This window comes from Notechis scutatus, chromosome 1 (assembly GCF_049901735.1).
Source record: "Notechis scutatus isolate UNSWTSFEM ecotype Mainland chromosome 1, rNotScu1.2, whole genome shotgun sequence".
In the NCBI taxonomy this organism is placed as follows: domain Eukaryota; kingdom Metazoa; phylum Chordata; class Lepidosauria; order Squamata; family Elapidae; genus Notechis; species Notechis scutatus.
Window position 1 is genome coordinate 41,055,333 of NC_142009.1, and position 17,968 is coordinate 41,073,300.

At 37.5% G+C, this 17,968-nt stretch overlaps 2 protein-coding genes across 16 annotated transcripts in view; one reads left to right on the top strand and one right to left on the bottom strand.

Annotated features, from left to right (window-relative positions):
* The first annotated feature begins 59 nt into the window (after positions 1 to 59).
* Positions 60 to 17,386, top strand: TMEM178A (transmembrane protein 178A). 3 transcript variants are annotated; one of them, XM_087961876.1, is made up of 4 exons: positions 60 to 275; positions 13,850 to 13,966; positions 14,864 to 15,001; positions 16,835 to 17,386. In XM_087961876.1, exons 3-4 carry the CDS (start codon positions 14,896 to 14,898, stop codon positions 17,074 to 17,076), a joined length of 348 nt encoding a protein of 115 aa, XP_087818002.1. In that variant the 5' UTR covers positions 60 to 275; positions 13,850 to 13,966; positions 14,864 to 14,895; the 3' UTR covers positions 17,077 to 17,386. The 3 variants fall into 3 exon arrangements, with proteins under 3 accessions (XP_087818002.1, XP_087817999.1, XP_026540142.1); XM_087961873.1 differs by lacking the exon at positions 60 to 275 and adding an exon at positions 4,019 to 4,143; XM_026684357.2 differs by lacking the exon at positions 60 to 275 and adding an exon at positions 5,458 to 6,074.
* The window catches only part of THUMPD2 (THUMP domain 2 tRNA and snRNA guanosine methyltransferase), a 32,159-nt gene continuing 20,233 nt past the window's right edge, over positions 6,043 to 17,968 (bottom strand). For 5 of the 13 annotated variants that reach the window (XM_087961806.1, XM_087961783.1, XM_087961788.1 and 2 more), the window contains exon 11: positions 10,012 to 10,216. The gene's annotated coding sequence lies outside the window, so the exon portion shown is untranslated. Of the gene's footprint in view, positions 6,644 to 9,130; positions 9,256 to 10,011; positions 10,217 to 16,044; positions 16,182 to 17,968 lie in introns of those variants that run through there. The other 8 variants (XR_015748934.1, XR_015748917.1, XR_015748933.1 and 5 more) reach the window with 4 other exon arrangements.

Genomic DNA, 17,968 nt, shown 5'->3' on the forward strand with positions numbered 1-17,968 from the left:
AGCTGCCCGGCGGCTGTCTCGCAAGACTTAGGACGCAGCGGGCGGGGGGCAGAGGCGGCGTAAGGGAAAGGTGAGGCTGGTAGGCATCTGGGCATGCTCGAGGGAGGCCGGCCTGGGACACTCGGAGGCCAAATATTCGGACCCAAGAGCCCGAGCAGCTGGTGCGGCCTCGGCGACTTCTGTCTTCCAGCGCTCAGGTGACCGTGAATCCTGGACCACAAGTACCCTTCTTGGCTTGGCGGACCGGCGGACCCTTCTCGGCGGGATAGAAGCATGTGCGGACCTTTAGTATTTAATTACTATTAACTGTTTTCATTTAATTTGTAAAGCTGTATACTGGCTATGTAGGTTTTCAAGGCGGTAGTTAGATAAAGTTGTTTACAGTACGGTACGTTGCGCTTTCTGCCGAATTTAGGCTCATCGGTCTGACTTTCACGTAAGTGTATATAAAGTCATTTTTGCACCAGGTGCCGTCCGGAGGGATGTGGGGTGCAATTCGGCAGCTATGCTGACCTTTTGCTGTAGGAACGATTATCACTTGGCACCTTCCTTGAAGCGCTGCCTTGTAATGCGGTGTGCTGCTTGTTTAGAAGGCGGGTGCATGGGAGAGGAAAGGCTCCGATTCTGAAATTGGGCTTCACGCACAACTCTTATTGATGCGGATCTGTCTTAACCAAACCAACAGCAGAAAGCGAATTCATCTTAGGAAGGCATCAAAATCCTGTTGGCGCAAATGATAATGTTTGAGTAAAGAAGTCAAGACTGCCCTATTTTTGATACACTGGTCCTAAGTAACCTGTTTTCCCCTTTTTAAATAGCTTGTAATATAATCTGGAGAAGTCTTATGTTTCTATTAACATTTGGATTCTGTTGTAAATCTGAGGCTTAGCTATAAAGAAGACATAAAATAGAAAATGTATTTATTATATGCATATTTTATTTTTCAATAGGTAGGGATAGGAATTTTTGTCCTAGAGGCCAAAGCACAGTGGTAGCCACAATAGTTGGGTATCTTGCTTTTTAGGAAGGCAGGAATTCTGATTCTGGCCGTAAAATGTTGTGAGTCGTTTCTGTGTAATAGCAATAGCACTTAGATTTATAGACTTTACATAGTGCTTTACAGCCCTCTCTAAGCAGTTTACAGAGTCAGCATATTGCCTCCAAATATCTTGGATCCTCATTTTACTGACATCGGAAGGATGGGAAGGCTGATTAACCTTGAGCCGGTGAGATTCAAACTGTCAAATTGTAGTCAGCTGGCAGTCAGCAGAAGTAGCCTGCAGTACTGCATTCTAGCCACTGTGCCCCCATGCCTCATACAAGCTTGTGAAGAGGAATGAATCTTATCATGGATAAATAATACACATTCTAATTAGTGTTACTTAATTAGTGTTTAGAATATTCCATGTGACCCATTTAATTCTGAAAAGAAAAGTACAAAGTTGTTTCAAAATGTATGTATGCATAGGGAATATGTTAATGTGTTCTATGGTAACTAGTTATCCCACAATCCCCAAGCACTCTAGATTCTAGGTGTTGGACTCAAATGTTGGCAACTGTAACTTTTGTTTAGACCCAAGGATATTTTATCATATTACTTTACTTTTAGTTGCAATACTGTAGATTAGTATAGTTTTCCCTAACTTGCTATCCTCCAAATGTGTTCGGACAATGAAATCCAGAATTCCTAGGCAGCAATTTTTTTTATTGGCTGATAATTCTAAGAACTGTAGTCCAAGTGTTGTCCCTGATTTGGAATGTCTTAATTAACAACAGAAATTTGGGCTCAATTGTGCTCATAAATCAAGATCTGCCCTTACTTTGATGGTGAACGTAAATGGGCTATACAGTAGGATCATTTTAACAACTCATCCATCTGTTTTGAACTGTCCTGCTGGTGAAAAATAGCCATATTCAGCTGGTTTTCATTTTGAAGTTAATCAGTACACTAGAAAACAGTGATAACTTCATGCTTTGTATAAGTTATTTATGTGGCTTTTTCTTGTATATTTATTTATCAATACTACTTGCAATTATTTAAGTTATTCATTTATTTTACAGAATTTATAATCAGTCCCAATCCTAAAGGATTCTGGGCTATAGATAGAATACAAAGCAGCAGCAGCAACATAATTATAAATAACCAAATCTAAATGAGTACAATAATGGAAGGTAACCATAAAGAAAAACAAAGACTAAAATAAAATAAAACCTAAAATGATCAACCCATGATCAAAAGCACCTTAAAAAATACTACAGGATTGTCTAGATTGAGTATGTTAGGTAATCAAAGCTTCACAGCTCATTCATAGCCAATTCATAGTTTAAAAAAATCTAAGTGTCTATATTTTCCATTTTTTGTTTTATAATTGTTTTATCAATTCTTACACACACTTACACACACACACACACACACACACAGAGAGAGAGAGAGAGAGAGATTCTTTGATATATATAAATTGTATGTATATCACATATACAGCCTTATTTAGATTTTACTCTTATTTACAGTTTAGTGTATACCCAGAGCGTTTTCCAACCTAATTATCCCATGCATCATAATTGGAAATATACTGAATATTTTTGGCAAATAAAAGTTATACTATTTATTTTCACTGTCATCATCTTGTATTGCTTTTAGATGCTAGTTATGCCTGCAGTCAAATGTTGTCACTCTTGCAAAATTGCAAATGGGAGACCAGTCTTGTTTCTAGAAATGGTGTTCTGCCACTGAACAATGGCTCCTCCAGAAGGAAAACATCTCTCAGTATGTGCTGTGTAACAGAATTAGGCAAATTGGAACCTAAGGACAGAGCTTTTTCAAAGCCAGTTGAGCATAAAAATTGTGTAAAGCCACTTGAATATGAATTTATCCCAATTGTCCATAAAAACATGAATTTATCCTGTGTAAAGAAGGAGACGAGTTCTCAAAAGGGATTGATTTAATTAAATATTTAAATGACAATGCTGGATGTTCTGGAACTAATTGAATCTGTTGCTTATTTAATCTTTTGTGTGTGCTTCTTTCTTTACAAAAAGTTTAAATATGTGTTTTGTATGTTTTTTGTTTTATACATTTTTGGTATATGCTAATGGTCTGCAACCTTTGTGCACATGTGCATGTGTGCACAGCTCAACTTGCGCAAGTTGAGCTATGTGGGCATGCACACCCACTGACCTGCTGCTTGCGCAAATCAAGTTGCACACTTGCACAATGGCCCACTGTTTACATGGCCTAGTTCCAAAAAGGCCACAGCCCACTAATGGGCCACAGCTTTTGGGTTGGAGACCTCTGCTATATGCCACCTGAGTATTTTTTTCTGAGATGTGGGAGCATATCAAGTTGATAAATAAATTGTATAAACTGATAGGTGTTTCCTAGATCTTTTAACTATGAACCCTATATACCGCATTATTTATTTGTTTTATCCCATCTTTATTACTTCATTAATAACTCAAAGTGGTGAACATACCTAATACTCCATTTTCCCCACAACTACATTTCTGTGAGGTGAGCTGGGCTGAGAAAGAGGGACTGCCCTAAAGTTGCCTTGCTGGCTTCAATGCCTAAGGAAGGACTACAGCTCACAGTCTCCTGGTTTCTAGGCCAGCATCTAAACTAATTGGCTCTCTATATTATGTTGTTTTTTGGAGGGGGGGGGGAGATTTGTGATTTATTAGCATGGAAGTTTTATTATATATTTTTGTTACTGTAAACCAGAAAGAATCTAGAATGATTGATTCAGTGGCATACAATGGGGACGATGCAGGTGTCTATTGAAATTTGGCCAGATTTTAGCCTGAATGAAGCATCGGATATGCCAATCAAGAGCCTTAAAAGAGCTACATTATGCTATTTTTAAAATGTATATCATAGATCAAACGTCTCGTGGCCCTATCTTAATAATTGGCAGAATATGCTTATTAATATTCTAATTCTGAAATAGCATTTGTGACACTTGGGGCCCACAGAGCGTGGTCCTTATCTGTTTATTTCAGGTCAGCAACTGAAACAGTGATGGTGCTGAATGAGTGCTACTTATAATAGGTTCTTGAAGCTCAGGCCATTTGTGACCTTCTCTGCTGGTTTCCCACAAGCAATGTAATTGGGGATGCCAGAAGGGAACATCATAAGTTGCTCTGGTAAGTCTCTCCCACTACAATGCACCATGCCCTTCTTCCTTGGGCCTCTCTGCATTTGTACATATGAACCACACCTTCAGCTTCTCAGGATCTCCCTAATTCCCTGCAGCACCCCTGCAACTCTTTATTGGAGACCCCTGCTTATACACACTTAAGTGGTAACTGGTGCTGCCTGAATTGCTATCATTTAGCAATGTAGTCATGTAACATTATAGATGGTGATCACATTGTTTAGAGATGGCAATCTCAGGCCCAACTGTTATTATAGCTTGAGGATTACCTGTGCACCATAGTAAAACAGTTCCACTGGCCAACCTAGGAAAATGGAAGTCTTATCTATTTAACCCAAAGAGTTGATGAAAATCATTTAAAAAATAGGATATATTTGTTTCACTTTCTGTACCCAGGGAGTGGGGAACATGTTCTGTATTAAAATGAAGAGACGTTTTCAGTAGGTTCTGCTTTTCTTCAGATTATATGCAATTTTTGCTTTTGGATAAATGGATAGATTGGCTGCATCCATTGAACTTTATGAATAACCCCACTCCCACTGGCAGTCATGTGAGAGCCTCCAGCAAATACTTTATTGATGGGTGCCTACATCTACTGTGCAAGATGTTTCGGTGGATATTTCACACCTAATGAATCGAAATCCACCCATTCACATATAACTAATAGAATGTTTTTGGAATTGATACCTTTCTCCTCCCTACAAAATACTAATCCTATAACAGCATGAGGCAATGCTAATTAAACAATGAGATCGTTTGGCATTTTCACATACTGTAATAAGCTCTATTTCTTCCGCAAGGACTCTTTTGTTATTTTATTTTATTTGGTTTGTCAATTGCTTACAAGATAATAAGTATAAGTAAAAAACATAGTTATGAATACATGGATACATATTAGAAAAATAAAATAGGACAGGGACGGTAGGCACGTTGGTGCGCTATGCACACCCCCTACAGACCTCTTAGATTAAAATCTTGAGATTTTAGATTTTCCATTCCTAATTTCATGAGGATAAGCATATTCTATTATGCTTATCCTCATGAAATTCCCGCCTGCAATCAATTGGACTAACTAGAATAAACGAGAACACGCCTAATATTTCTTCATTAAGACAAAGGATCCTCGGCCGCGCAGCCTTGCTCAGCCCTCTCCCAGTGTGCCGAGTTGGCTTCGCGCGCTTTCTTGCTGCCGGGCGTAGCTGCCGATCAATTGAAGTTAGGGCGGCCATCTTGCTCCCCCTGGCGTCTCTCCAGACGTATTGCAAGACTCCTTGGCTGTCTTTTGTGTAGCGCGACCCGCCCGTGGAGAGTGAACAATGAACGCGGGACAGATGCCACCGTTTCCCCAGTCGATGGCTTGATTATGCGAGCGAGCAGAAACTGGAGGCTCCTTCTGGACGCCTTTGCTGTCACTGGCGGCACCATGCGCGGAAGCTCTGAAAGCAGGACGGGCATCCGTTGAAAGACACTGCGTGACCCAGACGAGGGGCGCCCGGGGACGAACCATGGGCGGCGTGCGAGCGCGGGTGCTCAGTTTGTGCCTCAGCCTCTGCTCGTTGGCGTTGCTCGTCACGGCCATTTTCACCGACCACTGGTATGAGACTGACCCCCGGCGCCACCGGGAGAGCTGCGAGGACCGCGTCGGCAGCGCCCACTCGCCCGACCTACGCCGCCGATTGCTGCCGCTGCCGCACCTGCCCCTGCGGGATGCCAAGGCACGGGTCCCCCGCGGAGGCAGTGCGGTGGCAGTTCCCCCCACCGGGAACCTGCTGCTGCAGCTAGAGAACTGGCGAACGCTCCTGGGGCTCCGGTGGCTGCAATCTCGGTGCGGCCGGCCACTCTTCGCCACTTACGCTGGTCTCTGGAGGAAATGCTACTTCTTGGGGGTCGACCAAGACCTGGATAACCTACTGGACAGAGGTGAGGGGGCGACCTCGGGCGGGGTTGCAGCTTGCATTCTCCTTTCCCACCGTTGCCACCTCAAAGTGCATCTTCTTCCCAGCCCGTGCCAACTGTGAAATAGAACAGGCCCCACCATAATTTCTTCACTATATAGATACATGGTGTCACATGACATACGCACGTCTTTTTATGTCTTTTTCTTTTGTATGTGCACCTCCTTTTCTTCCCCAAAAGTCTGTCACTCCACACCATAATTATGTGGATTCCATCCTGAAACCTCCCAGTCTAGAATGAATCTCACAGCTGTTACTATAATGCACTTGTCATCTCCAGGTCACAACTCCTGAGAATACAACAAACACGCCTCTTGCCAGCATGTCTAGTGCCATCATCACACAAAATCATTAATCATGGCAGTCTCTTTGTTCTTTCCTTTACATTGTTATGGTTGTTGGTTGTCATCACTGTGCTAGTCATTGTCCTCAATAGTCCTCTTCTGCCCTGCAATGCTGCTCATAACTTTGTTGAATACTAGTTGTGGCTTTCCACCCTTCTCCTATTTTCCTCAGTTTTCTGCAAATGTAATACTAGATGGAAGAAAAAAAAAAACATATTGATGACTATATGGATACAGAAGTGCATTCTCTGTGACATGCTGCATATCACCAATAGAGTGCATTTTATTAGTGACCAAGGAGCAGGAGACTGCATACTAATTTGCTAAGCATTGTTATATTCATCTGTTAATGTATAATAATCACACAAAGTACACAATGAATCCAGTCTTCATCAACCTCTCAATGACTGAACCCCATGTATTAGCCTGCTTCATTCTATACCTCTTTCTTTCCCATGCATTATGTGTCTTCATTATCTGTATAGTATGTAGTAACCTTAAGTTCACTAAGCAATTATTCAGCATGCCGCAGCATCTAGTTTGGGTAACTACCAATCTCTTTCAAAACTCCCCAAACAGAGTAATACATAAAACATCTATTATAATAGTGAATATTTTCTCTTCAATTATGCAAGGACCATCCACTGGTTACAATTTCTTTTATTTCATTGCACAACTTTTAGGCTGTGCTTCAAGAATTCCTTTCATTCTGAAAATGCTGTGGAGCCACTGCACCTAATAAAGCAAAGGCAGATGACCTTCTCTTTCTGATACATAATGGTCTGTCTTGCAGAGATGACATTTTTTCCTTCAGCTGATAGAAACTACTAATCATATTTCTGAAATAATAGAACACATGTCTTCTTCACCCCAGAAACTAGCATTTTGATTTTTTGCTTTTCTGTTTATATTTCCAGGAGGAAAACACTCATGTCCTCTATATTTTATATATAAACATTTTATACGAGACATCCTCTCAACTCTTCATACTAGCTCTATAACAATGTCTACAGATAGAGTAAATGGACTTTCAAAATGGCAAAAGCAATTTAAATTATTTTACACTCTAAACTTTCAGTTACTTAATATGGAAAAGATGTTTAGTTTATAGCAGATAGCTCAATAAAGTGTTCACTCAGAATGCAACTCTTGTTGAACTAAAAGGCATATTCCCAATAATCCATAATCCTGAATGGATTATCAGGAAGGGAACAAATAAAGAAAATTTATTCAAAACTCTTGAAAAACTGTACATGATTCTGACCATTAATTTCAAAAAGATATTGTATATCTGAAAAAAAAACCAGAAGGCACTGGAGCATCTCTATTATGTCATTCTGACAAATTGTTTAGGAACATTGTGAAATAGAAAATTATAAAGTAGAAAAAGAAGATAAAGATGTGCTTGTCTTCCTTTGCCATACTACATACTAGATCCTGGGTTTATCTGTTAATGCTGAATGGTGGCACCCTCAAGTGCTTATGATAACCTTTTAAGGTCCTACATGATTTAAAGTTTGTCTTTGAGGTCACCTGCTCCAAATAGAATCTCCCTGCCCAGGACAATCCTGTGGAGGCCTGATAAAAGTCCCCATCCATGTAAAAGTGTAACAAAAGGGGATTGGGAAGTAAACATTTGTTTGTGAGATGTCCCTTCCTATGGACTATTCTCCCATTAAATGTAAGACTTGTACCCTTACACTTTTTATTCAAAAAACTGTTAAAATGTGGCTTTTTAAATGTATAGTTGGAGACTGAGGTGAAGAAGAGAGGTGTACTTGAGCTGATTGATGTGTGCTATTCTTTTATTTTGAATCTATTGGCAGCTTTATTACTGATATCTTTCATATGCATAATATGTATTTCCTGCCATTAGAGTATACGATTGAAGTAGCCTAGGGTAGCTTTTATAATAAATGAATAAAAAAACTATGCAGCCAATAATGTAGCTGTAGAATTTATATTGAAGATGGAGTGATGGCCATTGGCTTGAATAGTTTTAAAGGGAATTACCATGGAGGACAGGCTTATCAGTGGCTCTGTATTACTTCCACTAATCTACCGTGTTTCTCATATAATAAGGCCGGGTCTTTTTTTTTTTTAAGCCCCGAAAAAATGGCTAGGTCGTCTTTTCGGGGGTGACTTAATTCCCCTCCCCCTTGCATCTTCGGGCGGGCAGGCGGCGACAGCTTGGATGTTGACCTCGGCATTGGTGGGGCACTTCGTATCGGGGTCAATGCAGGCAGCACCATATCCAGGTGTGCAACAAAAGTACTTCCTAATGGCAAGCGCCCCCCCCCAATTCCCCCCCATTTCGCATGTTTTAATATAGGCCTTAATTTGGGGGGAGGGGCTTAATTTCATTTCATGCCTATAAAACATGCTGGGACTTCCTATTGGGGGAGGCCGTATTGTTGGAGAAACAGGGTATCTTCAAGCAGCGCTTAGTGAATATAACAAGAGAATAATACTGTCCTTATGGGCTTTCTCAGAGAATCTTTTTAGTCACTGCAAATGTTGAATACTGGGCTAACAGTATTTGTTGCACTATCTTTAAGGGACGAGCTATTACATGCAATATTATTTTCTCCTATACTTTGGAGAGAAAAGCAGATTCTGAAAAAAGTAATTTGAGGTACTGTTGAATAGGGCAAAGAAAGGATGAAGTACAACCTCATTGATTTCTCTTCATATTGCCCAAGCTAATGGACATTCTTTATTCCCAAATCAGCATTATTTCATATTTTATCATCCTTCCTGGAAATATGGCTCTCTTCCTTACTTGAGTTTAGCTTTTAAATTCTGTCAAATAGATAATTGAAAATTTGAACCGTAGCATTCTCTGCCATAATTAAGCAACCTGATCTCTCACAACACTGAAATGCTTTTTAAGGTGTCCACCTTTAATTTCTTGGTTAAATAAAAATGTAGTAGGTATTGCTCTGGAAACATGTTCTTTTTCAAAAATATTAAAAATTATTATTTTTTACCAAATTGTTTAGCTGATTAGCAATATTTTTTCTTCTGATAGCAAATATCTTGAGTTGAAACTCTACAGTACTTAAACAGATATTTCCTCAGACACTGTTTTAGTGAAGATCATACTGGCACAGTGGTTACAATGCAGTACTGCAGGCTACTTCTGTTGGTTGCCTGCAATTTGGCAGTTCAAATCTCACCAGGTTGACTTAGCCTTCCATCCTTCTGAGGTCGGTAAAATGAGGACCCAGATTGTTGGGGGCAATATGCTGACTATGTAAACCACTTAGAGAGGGCTGTAAAACACTGTGAAGTGGTGTATAAGTCTTATTGCTATTGCTATCATAAGAACAAATTCCAGAATGAAGAAATTGCTAGGTAGTATCAGGTTTCCATACTAAATATAGATATATATGATTTACATGTTTGCACAGCCCGTACTTACATTATGCAAGTAACATACAGTTACTTAATTGTGTACGACTTTTAACAACACTATTTGTTGTTTTGCTTTTAATCTTTTTAATGAAAACTGCCTTATGAAGGTTTAGCCCAAAAGACAGGTAGAAATAAATGTGTAAAAAATATTACATGGGGGCTTTTAAATTGAAATGACAAAGTAAGAAAACTGAGCTTCAAATTCAAATCTAAAGTCAAGATTCAAAACTGAATTGGGAAAAAAAAACATTGTTATATTTCCAGTTGTTAAAAAAGACTCACTTATGGCCAGAGGAACTTGGTTAAGAAATCAGAAACCAAACCAGTTGAAGACATAATTGAGGTTCTAGAATATAAAGACAAAAGAACAAATGAAGGCAGGATTAAAAGCAACAGGGTAACAGGTTACAGGTTCACTACTGTAGTAATATATATTGTTTCTAGTAATTAGCTACTCTGAAGCATGTCTTACTAAACTGATGTTTTTCATTCCTAATTTGGCTTCAAATTATCTAGACATGTTCTGGTGCTGTCAGGTATATATATTTACTGCCCATATACTCTTCCTTGTAAGCAGAAGCCTCTCCACATTATGATATTCAAGTTGGGTGGTTCTGTCATTCACCAGGGTTGAATACCTGAGCAGACAGTCATGGTGCCCATCAGTCTAATTGATCTTCTTTTGAATAGTCTTCTTTTTACAGGATAGTGCCATAACTACTGAACAACTTTTTTAAAAACTAAAGTGTTGCCACATAACTGTTATACTCCTCTGTGGCCTTTGGAGAATGAATATTGTTTTACAGAAAATCATTTCCGCTATCCCCCCTTTTAGATAGGCCTTGCCATTTTCAGATGCATTTTTGTACAGCACACGTTCTTGTATCACAAGCATAGTTAAAGTTTTAGCATTCACATTTAATGAAAGTAGCCCATAAAATATAGGAAGTATCTCCAAAGAACAAAAAATAAAAAAGTTCTTTAAAATCACATTATATATTAACACAACAATATACTATGGAATTCAAACCTTAAACAATATGATCACAAAGAATTTTATGGGATTAGATTTTTCGGTGTTGGAAGAACTTATTCAATTGTAGATTGTATGAATGTATATTTAAAGCAATATACATTATACCATTTTTCCATTAAAGTAATATAATTTTTATATTACCCATGCATAATTAATCAGAGTTTTTGTAGCTTGATAAATTCCAAAACTTCAGAATATAATTTAGCATTATATTCATATCTTTGAACCATGAAATTTCTTTACCATTTACAACCTGTTGAATATTAGACTAAACTGGTGTCAATGTACAGCTGACCAGAACATATAAATAAAAGTTCCTTCTTCCATATTGGACTTCTAGCATAAAGAAGATAAAGCCATTCCTTGCTAAATGTCCTCTGAAGCATCCAGTTTATTTGAAAAATAATCTTTAGTCAACTTAAATAATGTTATATTAATATTATATATATTTAAAATGAGACTAAGTTGACCAAAGATTATTTTTCAAATAAACTGGATGCTTCAAGGAATGGGCTCTATCTTCATTATGCTAGAAGACCAATATGGAAGAAGGGACGTTTTTTTGTACTCTAACCTATTGATTTGTTAAAAAAGAACATTTCCCATATTCATCACAATACGGGTTCTTAAATTGTAAAGACAAAAGTACAAAACTTATAGAAGTTTCTTACAAAAGAATTTCAAAACCATTTTCTAATGGTTTCTAATTAGATTAGGAATTTCAGACACAGTTAGTGCATCAGAACTAAATTTTAATTGCATATATTTGCTCTAGGTTATCTTGAAAATAGGGCTATAAATTGTTTTAATTGTACTGCACAATCAGCAACTGTGAAGTTTGTCATTCAGTTGGGGATATGCTGTCTTGTTAGCAGCCAAACTGTAAGAATGAGTAAGTGCTTTCATGATCATAATTGGCAAAATTATTGTATAATATTTCACTGCTTGTTTCTCTAGGGAGACCTCTTAATATTTATAGTCAGCCAAACCAAAGAACAAAAGGAAATATTCCACCCTACTCCCACAAGAAGCTGGGACTTTTCAAATTCATCCTAATTGTGATTATTTTGTGCACCTTTTATAAAATTTCGGATAGTTTTCCATACTGTAGTAATGTGTCTTGACAGAAAAGGGTAACAATCAAACATCTTGTATAAATCAGATTATTTCTGAAAATAGGCCACAAGCAGATAAGGAAAAAAAAACAACCCTATTATATGGGAGTTATAATAGTGATGCTACAAAGTGGAGAATTACAGCTGCCAAGAGCCATGGTAGCGCAGTGGTTAGAATACAGTACTGCAGGCTACTTCTGCTGACTGCAGGCTGCTAACTGGCAGTCTCACCAGTTGAAGGTTGACTCAGCCTTCCATCCTTCCAAGATCAGTAAAATCAGGATGCAGATTGTTGAGGGCAGTATGGTGACTCTGTAGATCACTTAGAGAGGGTTGTAAAGCACCGTGAAGCAGTATATAAGTCTTTATTGCTATTGCTATTGCTTTCTAGATTGTGTGATGACCCGGAGTGTATCAAAAATATAACAAAAACCAAAATGTAAATAAAGGTCCTTTAATGCCTTCAACTTGGCTTCACTGTTTAATTGTTCACATTTGAAGATTAAACTATTTTCAAAATAACATTCCAAACGAAAGAAATACAGTTCAAATTCAAAGAGCAGATAACGAAGCAAAAACCAAAACCAAACCACACTGAAGAAAGTTCCACGACAGACCAGACTTACAAACTTCAGGAAGATAACCAGGTACAATCCGTTGGAAGAACGCCAACCAAGATAAATCTCATCCAGGAATAAAACACTAATTTGTCTCCAGTGTTTGTTAGCACACAGGTCCAAACTCTTATGCAGTTCTCACACCTGCAACCCACGAAGAGGATCATGGCCCTCTCCTCCTGAGTAGACCACGTTTTTCCCTGATCCTCTCCTCCCTGCGTGCCCTAGGATGGATAGGGGATGGGCCTGGGTCCTCCTCTGACTGCTCAGCCAGCCTCTGCCCTTTCCCCAGCCTCCACCACCAGCTCTGGAGCCACACTTCCACTCCCTGTTGGCTGTTCCTCCTCTCCCTCAGAATCAGTCTCCACCAGGGGCATGACAGATTGAAACATACAATTGACTGCTTGATGCTTTATCACCTCCTTGCCAGTAGGGATTTTTCTTTAAAGTAATAATAGACTATGTGTGAACAATACACTGGATTTAATCTAATTGAGGAAAAAGTAAAAACCAAACCTGTGAGATTGCTATCAACGCTCCAGGCCAGTCATTTCTGCTCTTTTTTACATCTCCCCCTCTATAGTGGGTTGGAGGAAAAGTAAAAAAATAAATAAAATGGAGATGGCATTCCTAGAATAGGCCTGTTTATAAATGGGGAACCTAGTACAGCATGGAAATTACAGGCTAGTATTTAGCAGCTACCCCTTTCCAACCCCAACACTGGCTTACTACTGTATAATATGTCCCATTAAACTAGCTGCATAAGTTTTATGAATAGAATAATAAATTATGATTTGTCTTTTGGGGCTCAATACTGGCTTATTGATTTTATTTGCTTACATACAAAATGTTAACTTGCCCCAGTAAAATTTGGGCAGTGTACAAGTTCTAATGTGAAAAATATAATAATAAATATCTAAATTCCAAACAATATCAAAACAAAAAATAACAAAAAAAGCAAAGATAAAATCCAAGGTAGGCATCACATTCATTGGTGGGAAAATGCAGAAGTACTATAATTAATATGATGACGGTAGTCCCTACCTCTTCATATAAGTTCTTTGAACAAGGAAATTACTTTATAAATATTTCAATTTCACAATAAAAGTCTAATTTGGAAGCATCTCATTTACTGGATTTCTCTGTGTTAAAAAGTCATCATTCAGATCCTGTTCAGAATTATTCATTAAATATTTCTGTGTTTTCTAAAGGTATTGCTCAGAGATGCACAGCAATCAAGTATCATTTTGCCACACCAATACGACGCTTATGGAACATCCCCATCAATTTAACTAAGATTATCCAGCAGGATGAATGGCACTTGTTACGTAAGTACTTGTGCATTTAGGTTGAACGTGTGATCTTCCTAATATGTGCTCCATTGATACAGGGCAGGTTACAAATGTGAAAATAAATATTAGTATACAATGTTCCCTATTCTAAAGTTATTGCATTCAAACAAAAAGTATTGCACACCAGTTTTGGAAATGTCATATTTTATATACAATCCATCATTCAGTTTGTTAAACAAATATAGATGTTTCCTTTTAGAATAGGGTGGAATAACTTTTTGATGGCAAAAGGCTACCTATTTAATAGTACTTTTTTTTTTAGTAACTGAGGTGCAAAAATGAGGTAGAACTGGTCATAGAAATGGCCAGTGTTGATTTTTTTAGAATAAGGGTTTTTAAAACCTTACAAAAAGAAAAACAAATCAGATGTGTCCATCACTTTTTTCTTATTAAAATTGACAAGCAATAATAGCTCCATGACTTGAAAATTTTTATCATTTAAAAAAGTCATATTACATTTAACATGCGGGGAGTCCTCAATTTAACTACCTTTCATTTAACAACTGTTCGATGGTGCTGAAGAAAGTGACTTGTGACTAGTCCTCATACTGTATTTATGACTACTGCAGCATCCTGAGGTCTTATGATCATCATTTGTGACCCAGGGGTCTTTCAGCAAGCAAAGTCAGTGGGGGAAACAATAACATTATTTGCTTAATGACTGTGATTTGCTTAATGACCATAACAAAAAAAGGTTGCAGTTGGGCACAGCTCACTTAAATGACCATATCATGTAGCAATGGATGTTCTGGTCCCTATTGTCATTGAGTACTACCTGTAGCTTATTTGTAGGAATGTGCATACATAACAATAGGTTTAATGTTATTTTAATGTGTGTGGATAATTTATCACTTCCTTCACTTATGAGAATAGATCTAAGAAGAATTACAGCAGGTTTTCTTGGGATGGCAGCAGCTGTTCTTCTCTGCGGGTGCATTGTAATTGCAGCTGGTTTCTTTTGGGAGAAAAGCCTCACACAGCATGTTGCTGGTCTTCTTTTCCTCATGTCAGGTACACTTTCTTTTTTGTCTGTTAGTTTTTAAATATAGTTATTCTATTTTTACTGCTGGAACTGGGAAGAGTAATTTGGAGGACTTTTTACTTCAGATGCCAAAATAATTCGACTACCCGCTTGAAAGCGAAAGTGCAAGAGGAATATTTATGAGTAGTCCATGGATATTTATGGATAGTCCTATGAAAAGCCATTACGATGATATATTTATTCTATTTACTTTGCTATTGTCTCCTTTGTGAGGTAGATTCCTTCTCTTGCAGTCAATTCTGCAAGAGTTGGGAGAAGGATACTCTTAAGTTATTTATGTTCGATTTTTGCACTGTAGTTAAAAATCCTAAAGGCTGATTTGAGATTACCAGCTCACATAAGGCTGTATAATGGTTCAGAGCTGACATTAATTTCAGGAGACCAGTAGTACCAGGAAATAACTTCCAGGAATAAAAAATTTCTACATTCTACACTAAGCAAAACCTAAGCTGAACAGGCTACTATTACTAGATTAGACACGTCAGTAAATGTTGATGTATTGAAGTCCAAATGCTGCTTAAAATACTGTATTATCAAAAAAGCTTGAATTTAAACTATACCTCAGCAAGTTAGAAATGAGACATGGATTATCTAGATATAAATTACATTAGGATATGCAGAATTGGAATAGCCCACAGATCCTTCCTTGCCTGCCAAGAACACACAGCAAATCCTCAGGCAAGCAATTTCTACAGATCTTTCTGAATCAAAATACCTTATATGTACATATTTCCCTATTTTCACAAGACTCTGGCAGTGAATTAAGGTAAGCACCTGTAAATCAGTCCATTTGCTACTATGCCAAGTTACAAAAGTGTAAATCAGGCTGTAGTCTTTCCTTAATACTGCAAGAGCCAGATAGTCACACTTTACATAGTACTGTATATAATGCATCAAGCAATGTAATATCAGATCATCTCTTTTTACAAACCTCCCCTAGCAGCTATTGATTTCTTTGCTGTGCTAGTTTATGACCTTTCACCAAGTTGTCTTTTGCGTTCTGAGGGGCTGGTAACCACTGCCTCTAGTTCCAGTCCAGATTCTCGGCAGTAGCCCCTAAGGGTACAGAGCCTGATAGTGCTAGGGCTTGCTGGCATCCAAAGTACCCGTTTTGAAAAAAACATGATTCATCTGATTTGGCTCTCAAACCTATGAATCACAGAAGTATTAAATTAGGGGAGGTAGAATACAGAAATATCAAAATAAATAATTTAATAAATTAAATTAAATTAAACAAACTTTAAGGGATTCCAACCCAAATATCTATCCAAGATGATGGCAACAAAAGGATCTTAATTTAAAATATATTGAAATAATTTAATATATGAAAATATTGATTAAAAATTGGGCATTTAAGAAGCACCAGTTCCTTTTACAGACTAGGGAAGATCTTGGGATTGAATCCCAGTTCTTGGAATCCTGGGACTGAAACTTCTTTTTGGAGTCATTGAAAAGTTCAATTCTACTCGTTTGACTTGAATATCCTTTATAAAACTCAGCAATAAAAATTTGGATCACAACTATTTTAAAGTAGTATTTTTTTTAATTATCATTTGTTTGCCACCTATCTTGTTTCAAAATTATTATTACACTAGGACATATTTGCTTTATAATAATGTAATTTAAATTGTCATTTTTCCTGATACAGTTCTGATGACAGATACATTGTATGACATTGTTATTCATGCCATTCCTGTAAATGCAAATTCTTATCACACAATTAAAAGCTTATGTGTATCTAGATGATTTGGAAATTCCAATTTCTATACATCTTATAACTCTGTTATATGTTTCCTTTGTAGGCATCTTTTGCACTATTTCTCTCTGTACTTATGCAACAAGTATATCTTTTGACCTAAACCGCCTTCCCAAAATCATCTATGGTCTTCCTGCTAATGTTGAACATGGATACAGCTGGTCTATATTCTGTGCATGGTGCAGTTTAGGACTTATAGTAGCAGCAGGATGCCTTTGTACCACTTACCCGTTTATTAGCAGGACAAAGATTAGCCATCTAAAATCTACCACAAACTCTTCCGTATGACTTATGGGATATATTTTTTTTGTTTATAAGGCAACAGGAAGATACATAAGGAAGCTTAATTCAGAATCCAAGCACAAACAAAACCCAAATCCTTTACTGAACATTGACTTAGTAGCCAGGAAACATTGACTTAGCAGCAAACAACAGACATCTATGCTTCCATGATGGTTGATATATCAAGTTCAGACAGCAAAACTATTGTAGAACTGATGGTGATTTAGCACATGTCACAAATGAAATGGAACTATTTCTACTTGAACAAGAAAACTTCAATTGCTATTTGCTGTCCAGTGTCATGAGGTTCACCCGAGTGGCCATATAACTTGAAAAAAACAGTTTGGATTTTCTTGCTAGAAAGCACTGTCACAAATGAAATGGAACTATTTCTACTTGAACAAGAAAACTTCAATTGCTATTTGCTGTCCAGTGTCATTTTTATTGCTAGTTAAATAATGAATTTGTGTAAAAAGAGACCTGTCCTCCAAAATGTTCTGTGTGCAAAAATGCAAAATTAGTCTTCTTAGGTTCAGGTGGTTTTTTTGAAGTTTTGTATTTTCAGAGACTTCTCATACAATTCTAGGAAAAATACTAAAAACAGTTTGGATTTTCTTGCTAGAAAGCACATGTCACAAATGAAATGGAATTATTTCTACTTGAACAAGAAAACTTCAATTGCTATTTGCTGTCCAGTGTCATGAGGTTCACCCGAGTGGCCATATAACTTGAAAATAAATAAAAGGTTTTTTAAAGAAAAACGTATGTAAGATTAAAACAACAAAAGCATTGCCATATTACCCAGTTGGTAAGAATGTTTCCTTATTTTAATTATATTTTATATTATTTTTTGTCTTGTTATGTGATACTTAGTCTCCTCTATTGATTATTTTTAGTA